This window comes from Anser brachyrhynchus (assembly GCF_964034855.1).
Source record: "Anser brachyrhynchus genome assembly, chromosome: 7".
Classification (NCBI taxonomy): domain Eukaryota; kingdom Metazoa; phylum Chordata; class Aves; order Anseriformes; family Anatidae; genus Anser; species Anser brachyrhynchus.
The window spans coordinates 2,607,402-2,617,959 of record NC_137701.1 but is presented as its reverse complement, the minus strand read 5'-3'; the positions used below and the strand labels follow the sequence as shown (position 1 = coordinate 2,617,959).

The 10,558-nt window shown below is 43.2% G+C and overlaps 1 protein-coding gene across 7 annotated transcripts in view; it reads left to right on the top strand.

The window, feature by feature from the left end:
• PLCL1 (phospholipase C like 1 (inactive)) overlaps positions 1-10,558 on the top strand; it is a 199,071-nt gene that overhangs the window by 115,676 nt on the left and 72,837 nt on the right. For 2 of the 7 annotated variants that reach the window (XM_080599892.1, XM_080599890.1), the window contains exon 1: positions 114-381. The exons of 2 other annotated variants lie outside the window; for them this stretch is intronic. Coding sequence is in view for 1 of the 5 variants with exons in the window: in XM_080599886.1 (XP_080456012.1) it covers positions 2,130-2,192 (63 nt within the window). In the remaining 4 variants the exon portion in view is untranslated. Of the gene's footprint in view, positions 1-113; positions 382-1,542; positions 1,585-2,066; positions 2,193-7,739; positions 9,980-10,558 lie in introns of those variants that run through there. 3 more of the 7 variants (XM_080599886.1, XM_080599884.1, XM_080599888.1) reach the window with 3 other exon arrangements.

Genomic DNA, 10,558 nt, shown 5'->3' with positions numbered 1-10,558 from the left:
AGTCACAGAACAGAAGGGCAGTCTGAGCACTGAAGAGGAGCCAGCTGAGCAGGTGAGGTGCTATATAAAGCATTCAGGTTGTCTTCATCCTCTTTAACGAGCAGCTGTTGAATGCATCGTGCCTCTGCCCCAGGGAGCTGGGCTGTGAGCTGCTGGTATCCTGCCTGTGGTTCTTTGAGCTACCTTTTTGCTGTGGTGGCACTCTAAAACTCTGAAATCTTTTCTGAAAGCTGGAGGTGAAAAAAACCCACAGGAGAATTTGCAGTCACTTCATGGAAACCTGGGAGAGCCTGGCCACGTAACTGGGCCACTGGATGTGGGGAAGGCAGATGAGTGTTGAGTGGGATAAATAGAGGAACAAAGAGAATTAAGTGCTAGCTGGTGAGTATTTCCTAATGTGTGCAAGATCTAAGGAAGAGGGTGGTACAAACCATGGGATGGGGAGGCAAGGAAAGATAATAAGAAATATCCCAAACCTTTGTTGAGATGAGCGCTCTGTAAAAAAAAACGCAAAGGTTTCTTATCTTCTTACCTGTTTAAAATATGTAATTGTTCAAAATTCACAGCACTGCTGGAAGGTGAGTCATAAGATAATTGCAGTGGATCCACAGGATAGCTAACATTTTAACATAAGCAAAGGATCCTACCAGCCTTTAAAAATGCTGCTTTCCAATACACTGAAATGTACAGCTTGTGCAGTCTGGCCAAATTTACAGCTGTAAAAAGGCTTCTAGGCCTCTGTAGGTATTTCTATAATCCCACAGGGATTGGGGGAAGGAGCCATCCTTCAGCACTGTGCTCCACAGGTGGGCTCCCTGCTGCGAGGGGCTGGGAGCAGCAGGAAGCTCTCAGTGGCTGCCTGGCTGGAGAGCTTTTTGCACTAAAAGTTAAATGTGGCTCCCTCTTCTTAGCACAGTAGCACCTGCCTGCTGTGCAGATAAACAGCGACTGTCCAAATTATTGTGAGCTCACTTGTTGGGATGGAAGAATAATTAAAAATGTTTGTAATGTACATAATGTAAATACAGAGGCACATTTGTGGAACAACAATTTGAAAAATGTAGCTACGTGTATGGGGCTTTACTGAGGTTCTGGAGCCAATCTCTGTTTATAATAAGCTGCAAAGTGAAAAGCTTAGGAAAAGATGAATGTGCAGCATTTAGCAGCAGGATGCTTTGTCAGTGATTAATGCAACTTAGCTAGTTTTACTGCTTGGCAGTTTTACCTCTATGAGGTGCCTGTCACCATGTAGTCCATCTATAATCGTATTGTCTGTAGCCATTTGGACCCACAACATAAACCATGATAGAACAAACAATTCTGGTGTCCCACTGTTCAGTCAGATTATTAATAAAATGCATATTCATTGTGACAATGAAGCAGGCATTTTCAAGCATTTTATGACTTAAAAAAGCATCTTTTTGGAGGTACAACATCCTTTTGGACAGTTATTAATTACTATCAGATTATCTTGGATGAAATGAGTTCTGGAGTTCACTTCCATCCTCCTGAAGGACAACATTTATTTTTTTCATTCCAAAGCTTGTCTGCATTTTTAACACAGCATCCATCCCTTGCAATCATGTAAGCACAGCAAACAGCACTGGTGCCATTCCAGTTGGGTGAGCCTCCAGGAAGCCTTTAGAAGAAGCCCCCAGCGGGGACACAAGAGCCCTCAGGGCCTTTGTGGTGGCTGTGGCTGGAGAAGCACTTGTGCTGCACGGAGGGGACATGCTGGGAGAAAGCTGGGGCCAGAAAGCTGGGCCAGGCTGTCGGGACATGCAAGCTTGCCCTTATGCGGAAGACCTGCGACTTGGTGCTTTTTGGGGGAGTGGCACTGGCAGCGAGGTGGCCGGGGAAGGCTTGGGATGGGAGCGGCTGGCAGCGACAGGAATTGGGAATGGGGATTCCCCAGTTCTGCAAGGGGGTGCCCCACACTTCCACATCCCCACCCCGTCATGGAGGCTTTCCAGTGTTTCTTTTCACTTCGTACCTTACCAGTTGCTGGTTGTTAAATATAGAGGAAGCCTGATTTAACCATTGTTTCTCTTGACAAATTTTTCCAGGTTACAAAAGAATCGCTGTTTTCTCAAGACTTCTGGCCTTGACTATAAAAAAACAGCAATGGGATGTGGAGGACCAGTCCGACTTGGCACTGCCGTGTGAAACAAAAGCAGCGATGTTTTTTGCAGGTGTGGATCTGCAGAAAAAGCTGCATGTGTGGTAGGAGCTGACCCTTTTTCTCCTTGCCTGCACCCTTGGTTAAAGCTCCCTGTGGCTGTACCAGCCTTTAGCGGACGATGAGAGGAGACATGGGTGTCCAATGGGGTGCTGAGAGCCTGGGGGTGGCGGGACGGGTGCCCACACCTGTGGACACGCTGTACCTGTCCCGTCCTGTGCTGTGGGTAGGCAGCTGGCTACTCCAGTGTTGGAGTCCTGCATAAGAGGCACGGCTTGCAGGCTCGCCCTCCGTCTGTCTTGTTCGCCCGGGAGCTACATTTTGCATTCTCCTTATTCGACGTGGATAATGACAAGGTTTAAACAGCATATCAGATAATTAGTTCTGAATGCATAATTTAATACCACTTCTATGAGTATGGGAAAATGCCTTGCCCTTGCTTAATTTAATAGGTGAAAGGCAATGTATTAAACTCAGCATGGTGGAATACCTGTCTTTGTCTTGGTTCCAGTTCAGATTCATATAAATATTCTTCAGAGTTCTCCCTGCTGTCATCTGCCAGTTTGCACCATAGTGGTTGTGAGGGATTTTGCTACAGAAACGCTTCTGTACAAAAAGAATAGCAGATCAAAGCCCTGGTTAGGGCTCACTGGTTCCAGTTAATGCCTGTAGTGATCTGAATGGAAATAATGGCAATAGGTATATCAGCATGCATAAATTACAAACAAACAAAACCCGAAACAACAAAACAGCAGGTAATACTGCATGGTTTGGACACCATGTCCAGTGGTTGCAGTCTGTCTGTGCCTGGGGCATTGGTATGGCAGAGCCCACGTGTGAAGCTAGAGGCTCCACTCAGCAACCGAGGAGCAGTGTGGTAATAATTGCCTTCCATCACCTCGGAGACTGCATAGCTCTCTGTAGCATCATTTGCTTCAGGACAGAAGTGTCTGTGTTTGTTCACCAATTCAACATGGTGAGAAAATATTCCTGTGTTTTGTTTCTAAGCTTATTAAAAACATGGGAGAGAGGCTATTCCCTTCCATTTTTGACACTTCCAGAAATAACTATAGTTGAAATCTGCATGACTTTCATGTTACCTCTTTGAGAGCAATAAGAGTGGTGCCTGGGTGTAAGTCCAACTGAATATGAATTACTGTGCTTTCCAAGCGTGGTGGCACACCTCTCCTTTCTGAGGAGATGTGAAGCTGTTATACGATGTAGAGTGTCACTTGTAATTTCAATCCAGGTTGCTTTGTTTTTAGTCCTAAAGGTCTGAACACAGGGGGTCCTCTTGACTGGACTACCAGCTTAGAGACAGCACAGTTTAATTTGCTTCCATCTGACTCAAAAGCTGCCCTGACCTCAGTGAGAAGAGGATCATGTTCTGTATAGCTTTGCCCTTCAATGGAATAAATGCAATATTTACGCACTTACAGACCGTACAAATCCTGTTACTTTTCCTGGTGAATGAATGACATGCTGGTTCTCTGAATTAGGGCCAGAGTAGCTGAAATAGCATTTATTGTATTTGTGAGTGAGCTCTGCCTGTCTTCATCAGCCGTGACAAGTTACCATTTACTGCTCTAATCAGCAGTTTTCTTGTTAGGTGTTTTAATGAACACAAGTTAAAAATTATTCTTACTTCCAGCATTCTCTTGATAAACACAGCTCCTAAAATATACAGGAAGCAAGGCTTATAGAACAGGTTTTGGTTTGGAACATAGGCTGCATTAATGAGTGCAGGAGTTATCATACCAGACTCATCAGTAGCACTAAAATACCATGTAGACAAAATGGCAAAAGCCTTTATTTCTAAAGCTTCTTTAAAAACAAACAAACGTTTTGTAGCTCAGATGTTGTGGGGATTTGTGATTAACAGAGTGATTACAATACTGCAACAGACTTGGCAGCTACTCTGCTGCTGTGCTGATTTAAAGTTGTCGCTTGACTGTGCTTGTGGGATAGATCTTTTGGGGATGTGCTTTGGGTTGTAGGAAAGACCCCCTTCTATTTTTTTTTTTGTTCTGTACTAAGTTAAGTAAGTGTAAAGCTTCATTTAATTTATTTGTTTTTAAATCTTCTGTTCCATACTCGGTCTTTTCCTATCTTCCATATTGGAGTTGCAACCAACGGAGAGGTGTTTTTTTTTTTTTTTTTTTGTGGGACAAATTAATGGAGATCCCATAAACTTGGACATTTTTCTGAACAACAAATTGCAGGCTTCCAACTCCTTGGTGTTTTCCATGCTTCTGAGCCACAGGGAGGTATCAGGCATCCCCAGGTGACAGCCCCAGAAGGAGTTATGGGAGGGACTTCCACAGCCCTCTCCACTCACCTGGGATTTGTTTTTTTAGTAACAGGGAGATTCTTGTGGATTTTAACCCAGTTAGTGGTTGGTGCTCTTCTCCCTTAGCTCATTCTCCTTTCACTTGAGCCCTTGAGTGTCCAGCTCTGTCCTCTACCATTGCCGTCTCCTTCCACAGCAATTTTAGGTTCGTTTGCAGATCTGTTAATCTGTTTTGTCAGAGAAAAAAAAAAAAAGCTACTTTGTGTTAACCAGAAAGGAACTTTCTCCTGTTTCATACAGGTTAGTCCTCGTACAGTCTCCATTTTTATCCTGGCATTCCAGGCCTGTCTGTGCTGCACCATGCAATGAGACAAGCGATGTTTAATTATTTCGGTTCTCCCAACTGAAAAGCATGTCCTCTTAATCTCCTTTTAAACACCTCAGTGCCTGATGCAACTCACTTTTAATCAGCAAGCTTCATTCAGCTACTCTTAATCCAACTCAAGTGCTTTTGGAGGCTGCAATTTCCCTTAATCTCTATGGGAGATGAACTGATTCCCCTTATTGTTTTCCAGTTGGGTAAACCAAAAAGATAGATTACATTGATCCCCGTGCTCCACTGAAGGCTTCCCTTGCCCATCAGTGCAGCAGACAAGTTGTTGTGGCTCATGAAGGAACGCGTGAGCTTGTTCTGTGTTGCCTCTTCAGTCAGCGGCCTCCTCAGTGCCACTGCCTCTGCAGCGGTTTTACTAGAACATGGTGGTTTTGCTACAATACATTTTGAAAGATGTGCCACTGTATTACTTAAACATCCAAAATACAGCAGCATGAGGTGTGGCCCTCCCTTCTGTGGGCACTTATTTGCCATGACTAGAGGATAGTTCAGTCAGTATTGCTCTGGCATCCGACGGCCTAATGGGCCTTTAAGGTAATGCTGCCATTTATTCTACATTTTTGTGTTGTTTTTGTGGTGGTGGGATTGGTAGAGCACAGTAGTCTCATGTATGCCCATGGTAATAAAGGCTTGGTGATATTTACTAAATAAAAACAGGGTTTTTTTGAATAGAAACAGATCATGAGATTTCACCTGTTGAAGGCGGCGTGTCTGAGGTAAAGTGGCGCCATCACTTCTGCCTCATGGGTCCTGATGCGTCTTGGACATGCTGAAATCCACAGTGAAGTTTCCTCTGTTTTCAGTAAGGTTGGAGTTTCACCTCAGTACTGATGGAAATTTTTGTGATAATCAGGCATGTGATCTGTGAGTCATCTTTAAACACTTAAGGTCCAGTCTTAGCTTTCTGTAACACTGTGCTTTTGCTGTGGTTGCAGAGAGTGACTGGAACAGAACAGCGCTCCGTCCACTCAGCTGTGTTACAGCTTATTCACCTTGTTGACTTTTTTTTTTTAAAGTCTTTTTTCTTCAGGCCGGAAGAAAGAATGAGATACCTGTCAATGCAGAATTGCTCAGTGTTAGCTATTTAACAGCACATTTTTGTTTACCAAGTGGCACCATAGAGCGCATTGCTATAAAAAGTGAACTCATTTTAAATGGTTGCCCTCAGTTGATGGCGGCATTTGTTTCCTTTCAGCAGCTCCCTAGCAGAGGCTGCATGCTCAGCCTCGGTGGCTGGCTGGGACTGCAGATGTCAGCTACCATCTGCCTCTCAAGCCACAGCTGGCTTTGCGGGTTGCGCTTAGGAGAGGGCTGCCAACCGGAGCCTCGGTAATGTTAACAGGGGAGGTGCTGTCAAGGAAAGCTTCATAGCAGCCCCCCTTTTTGCCTTCTGGAGCCCTCTTAGCCAAACATGTCAGAATTCCTCTGGATACACTCCTCTGTAAGGCACTAATAGGTGAGATTGTGTGGGGGTGGCGTTGTGGAGAAACAGATGTGTTTGTTAGATGGTGAGTTTAGGCCGTATGATAAACTGGGAGAAAAGTGAGTGTAGAGCAAGAGCGATTGGGCTGGCATGTCCCCATGTACCGACCAGCATCTCTCTGCAGCAATGCATGTTTTAGGGGAGGGTGGTTGCTGCTGGGTGTGAACACAAAGCAAAGTAGCCATTCATTTTCAGAGGATTTCTGGGGTAAGTTCAATTTTCAGAGTCACTTAGATGTTTAACATATCTGAACTAGTGTTTCTTGGCTGCTTTCAAAGGGTTGGCTTGGGTGTTTTTCTACACTTTTAAATCTCTCTAAATTTTGCCACATTTTAAGATATCATTGTTCTGCTTTCAACCTGACAGAGGGAGACAGTTTTCATGGCTTCTGCTGTGTAGTAATCAGTGTGGGTATCAAAGAATCTTGGGGGCTGCTGTGCTGTGAGGGATGACTCCCACTATTTCAAAACGATGACAGGGAAAAATTAGGAATGCTGAAAGAAGCAAAGACATGTTGGCAGCCTTTCCTCCATCAGAAATTAGAAACTGGTCCTTGAGCATTTCAGAAATGTCAGTTTCATGTTACAACAAGAATACTTTTTTCTTTTGCATATGTTGAAAATCAGATACTTAACCTAAAATGAAATTTGGAAGTAATTTTTTACTCAAGTATCAATCACCATGCTACATGAGAGAAGGCGTATGAACTAGAAGGAATGATTTATGCCAGTGCAATCATTTCAATGTATTGGCGAGGTGATGGACAAATTTTGAATTGTCCTGCAGTCTTAGGTGTGTGAGTGGGGTCTGAAGTCAAATTCTAACCTTAACTGAAGCATTTTTAAAAACATACTCAAACCTTTTGTGCAACTTTAGTAAATCACTTAGAATGGGGGGTTCAGGTATGGAAACATGAAACTTTGGCTCCGTGAATAGGATGCCAGACTTCCTAAGGCTCTGAGTACTTTTCAGCTCTGGCTGCAGATACTGCTTTTAATGTGAACATAAAAGGTGAACTAAGGTGTGTGGCTCTGGCTTTCCAAATGTGAGAATGGAGCTGAGATGGGTCTCTAACTCTTCTTCCTGATTTGTTTAAAACAAACAAAAAATGAATAGTAATTTCTGTGTTTTTTTCTCCCCCAAGCTTTAATATTCTATGAAATACTTAGTATGCCAAATGTAAGTTCTCCAGCAGCAAAGTTAGGCAAATATTTGTGGTCTGTACCGTGGTGTTTCTTGTTAACTGAAACATGGTTTTTGTTCCTTCCTATTTCTAAACGGATGGGGTCAAGAGATTAATCTCCTGTCAAAAGTTCATCTGCACAAGCATGGGAGAACAGACCTCTTCTTCCTTTTTTTTTTTTTTTCTTCCTGTTTTAGAAGCAGCCCAATGCCAGTCCATTTTCCTCCTCCTCTGCACGAAGCTGCCCAGGAGGTTGCAGCCCAGGCCCGGTGCTGCTGGCAGGTGCCTGAGAGCCCGGCTGATTGCAGACACCAACCTGGCAGGCACCAACAGCACGTGCCCGGTGCCCATTCTCTGCGATCCCAGCTCGACGTTTCCCTGCCTCTAAGCAGCTTGTGCTCATGACCATTTCCCATCTTTTGTAGCAAACATTTGGCTCGTTTTACACAAACTAATCTTATGCATCCATCAGCCTCCCAGGAAGCTCCTACAGATCTAAGCTGGAAAAAAAATGCCATGCAAAATGAGTGGCATTTAGCTAATCAACACCTCCATGCAAGGTTTTGCACGGAGTACATTTCCCTGACAATAATCTATCTGCAGGTGATGAAACTCTTGGAAAGAAGTCTTAATGATGTACTAACTAAGGGAAGCTGTGTGCACTTGTGCTTTGGAAAAATGAGAGCAATCTTTGGTATATCTTCCTTTTCCTTGGGAATTAAAAATATTTTTGCACCTCCCAACTTGAACTCCAACAGAATTTAAGTAGGTGAATGTGTCGCAGAGTCAGCAGTGGTGAGAGGGAATAAAAGAGCAAGAGAGATGATTCTGTAAAGTGTAGTCCTGAGCAACGGATGACATTAGGAGTGGATGCCAGCACCATTAGCATAAGGAAAAGCTTTTCTCCCTCCCTTCTACAGATGCATCCTGGAGGGCGCTTGCTGTGAACAAAAGGAACCTGCAGCATTAATAGCACACAAGGAGATGTTTCTGGCACAGAGAAAATACTAGGTTGTTGTCAATTCCTGGAAAAATAAACATGGAGGGAGAACATGCTGCGGGATTAGGGACAGGAAAGCCCAAATTACATTGACTGAAATGTTCCTACAGAAAAATATTTTCAATTTTTAAAGTTCTGGGTTCATTAATACTTTAATACTTCATATATTGCTGTCTTTGAGGAGGCTAGAGGAGCAAGTTGGTTTTAATCACTGAACAAGTGGAAAATGATCCCATGAACAGATATTTTAGTGTAAGGGTACTATGATGACATCTTGCCATGTAGATATCACAAAGAATTAGGTAGAATAATTCCAAAAACTTAGGCTACTTAGAAAGAGAAAGCACTAATACGTTTGCTACCATGGTTGTCTGTCATAGGGGTTTGAAGTAGCAGGGCATGAACGTGTCAGGAGGTGCATTTGCCTTTGTCCTTTGCCCGGGAAACCACGCTTTGCTCTCCTCTGGCTCCTGCAAAGGTTTGGCAGGGTGCAGATACCGTAGCAGAGGAAAACACGATCCCAAACGGAAATCCCTCCAATCTTTATTTTCCATGAGATATTGAGTAAAGGTCAGAGGTTCTGGGAAGAAGCATCCAGTGTTTTGACCAGTGACTGAAATACAATTTGTCTGTGGGGTTTTGTTTCATTTCCTGTTTGTGAGATTACTAAGGGATTCGCTGTTAGGAGATGCATGTTCCAGCTCCCTTCATGACTTTAGGCCTGGAGGTAAACTATGTTTACAGAACTGTAGTTGACCTTTTTGTATAAACTAAAGGCACTGGACATGTATTTTGGGTTGGAGAGTTCAGGATAAGCCATCTGTAACTTGCAGTCACTTAAGTAACATAAAAGTAGCAGTAAATAGTTGTTTCTCTGTTTACAGTAAACATGCTCTTCTGAGAAGGGTTTCCAAGGGAAGGTGGATCTACAGGATTTACTATTGCCAAAAAACCCAACCCAACAAACCATTACTTGCAAAGTTTATGCCACAGCACCCAGTGCCTCAATGTTTAGGCGGTAGGAGGAGATGTCAGTTTTGTGTCCTCCTCTCAGCCGACATGCAGGTGGCCTGGACCTAGGTCTCTGAGCTGTGTGCTGGGGCGATCCTTCTCACCAGGCTGTGGTGGCCCTCCCCAGGACAAGGTGGAGGCACTGAGGCTCCCTTTTGTCCGGTGTGGGGTGGAGCTTGACTCAGCGTGCTCTTGTTTGATGTAGGCTCCTTGGTTTTCCTCTTTTTGTCAGTGAAATCCTTCTAATGAATTTTGCTCATCCTTCTACTTTGTAGCTTTTTCTTCTTGAGCAGCCTGTGTCAGAAAGTAGTTTGTGGCGAGGAAGGCGCTTTCTGTTTTGCTTGTTCATCTTCATGGTTCTCCTTTTCCCTCGGCACTGTTCAGAGGTACAACAGCTGAGAAGAGCATTTGAAGAGCAAACTTCGGATTTCTGTAATTGGTAGGAATTTGCTTTGTAGCAGATGATCAAGAAAAGAATTCATAGCTGGTTGAGATATTTATTTCCTTAGATGTTTCTAGATGAAAAAATAAGTTCTTACAGAGGTTTAAAAATATCATTAAGTCATCTAACAGGAATTAGTTGCTAGAAGAGAAATGGTATATTTTATTTTGCTAGGAGTGAAGCAAATAATTTGTCAGAATTTTGACTGCCATGGGCTTGCTGTTGCTGTTGAAGCATCCTGTTCTTTTAATTGAAAATCAGAAACTAGGAAGTCTTAGGAGGGTTAAGTGCAAGAAGAGTTATTCTCCCCAAAACAGTCAAACAAAAGACTTTGGAAAAAAAAAAAAGTTTTTAACTAATTTTTTTTTCTGCTTAAATGTTTTTTTTATGATATGCTGATCTGTTGAAATCAGCAGAACTATCAGAATGTGCACCAGCTTAGGACAGCATTAGGACAGCATTTTCTCAATACATTTTAAACTGCAAACTCTTAGAAGTATATGTACTTTTTTTTAATAGAAAGGAGCCGTCTGATCAAGGTGTATGTGAAGACTGTGCAGACGAGTTAAATGATCT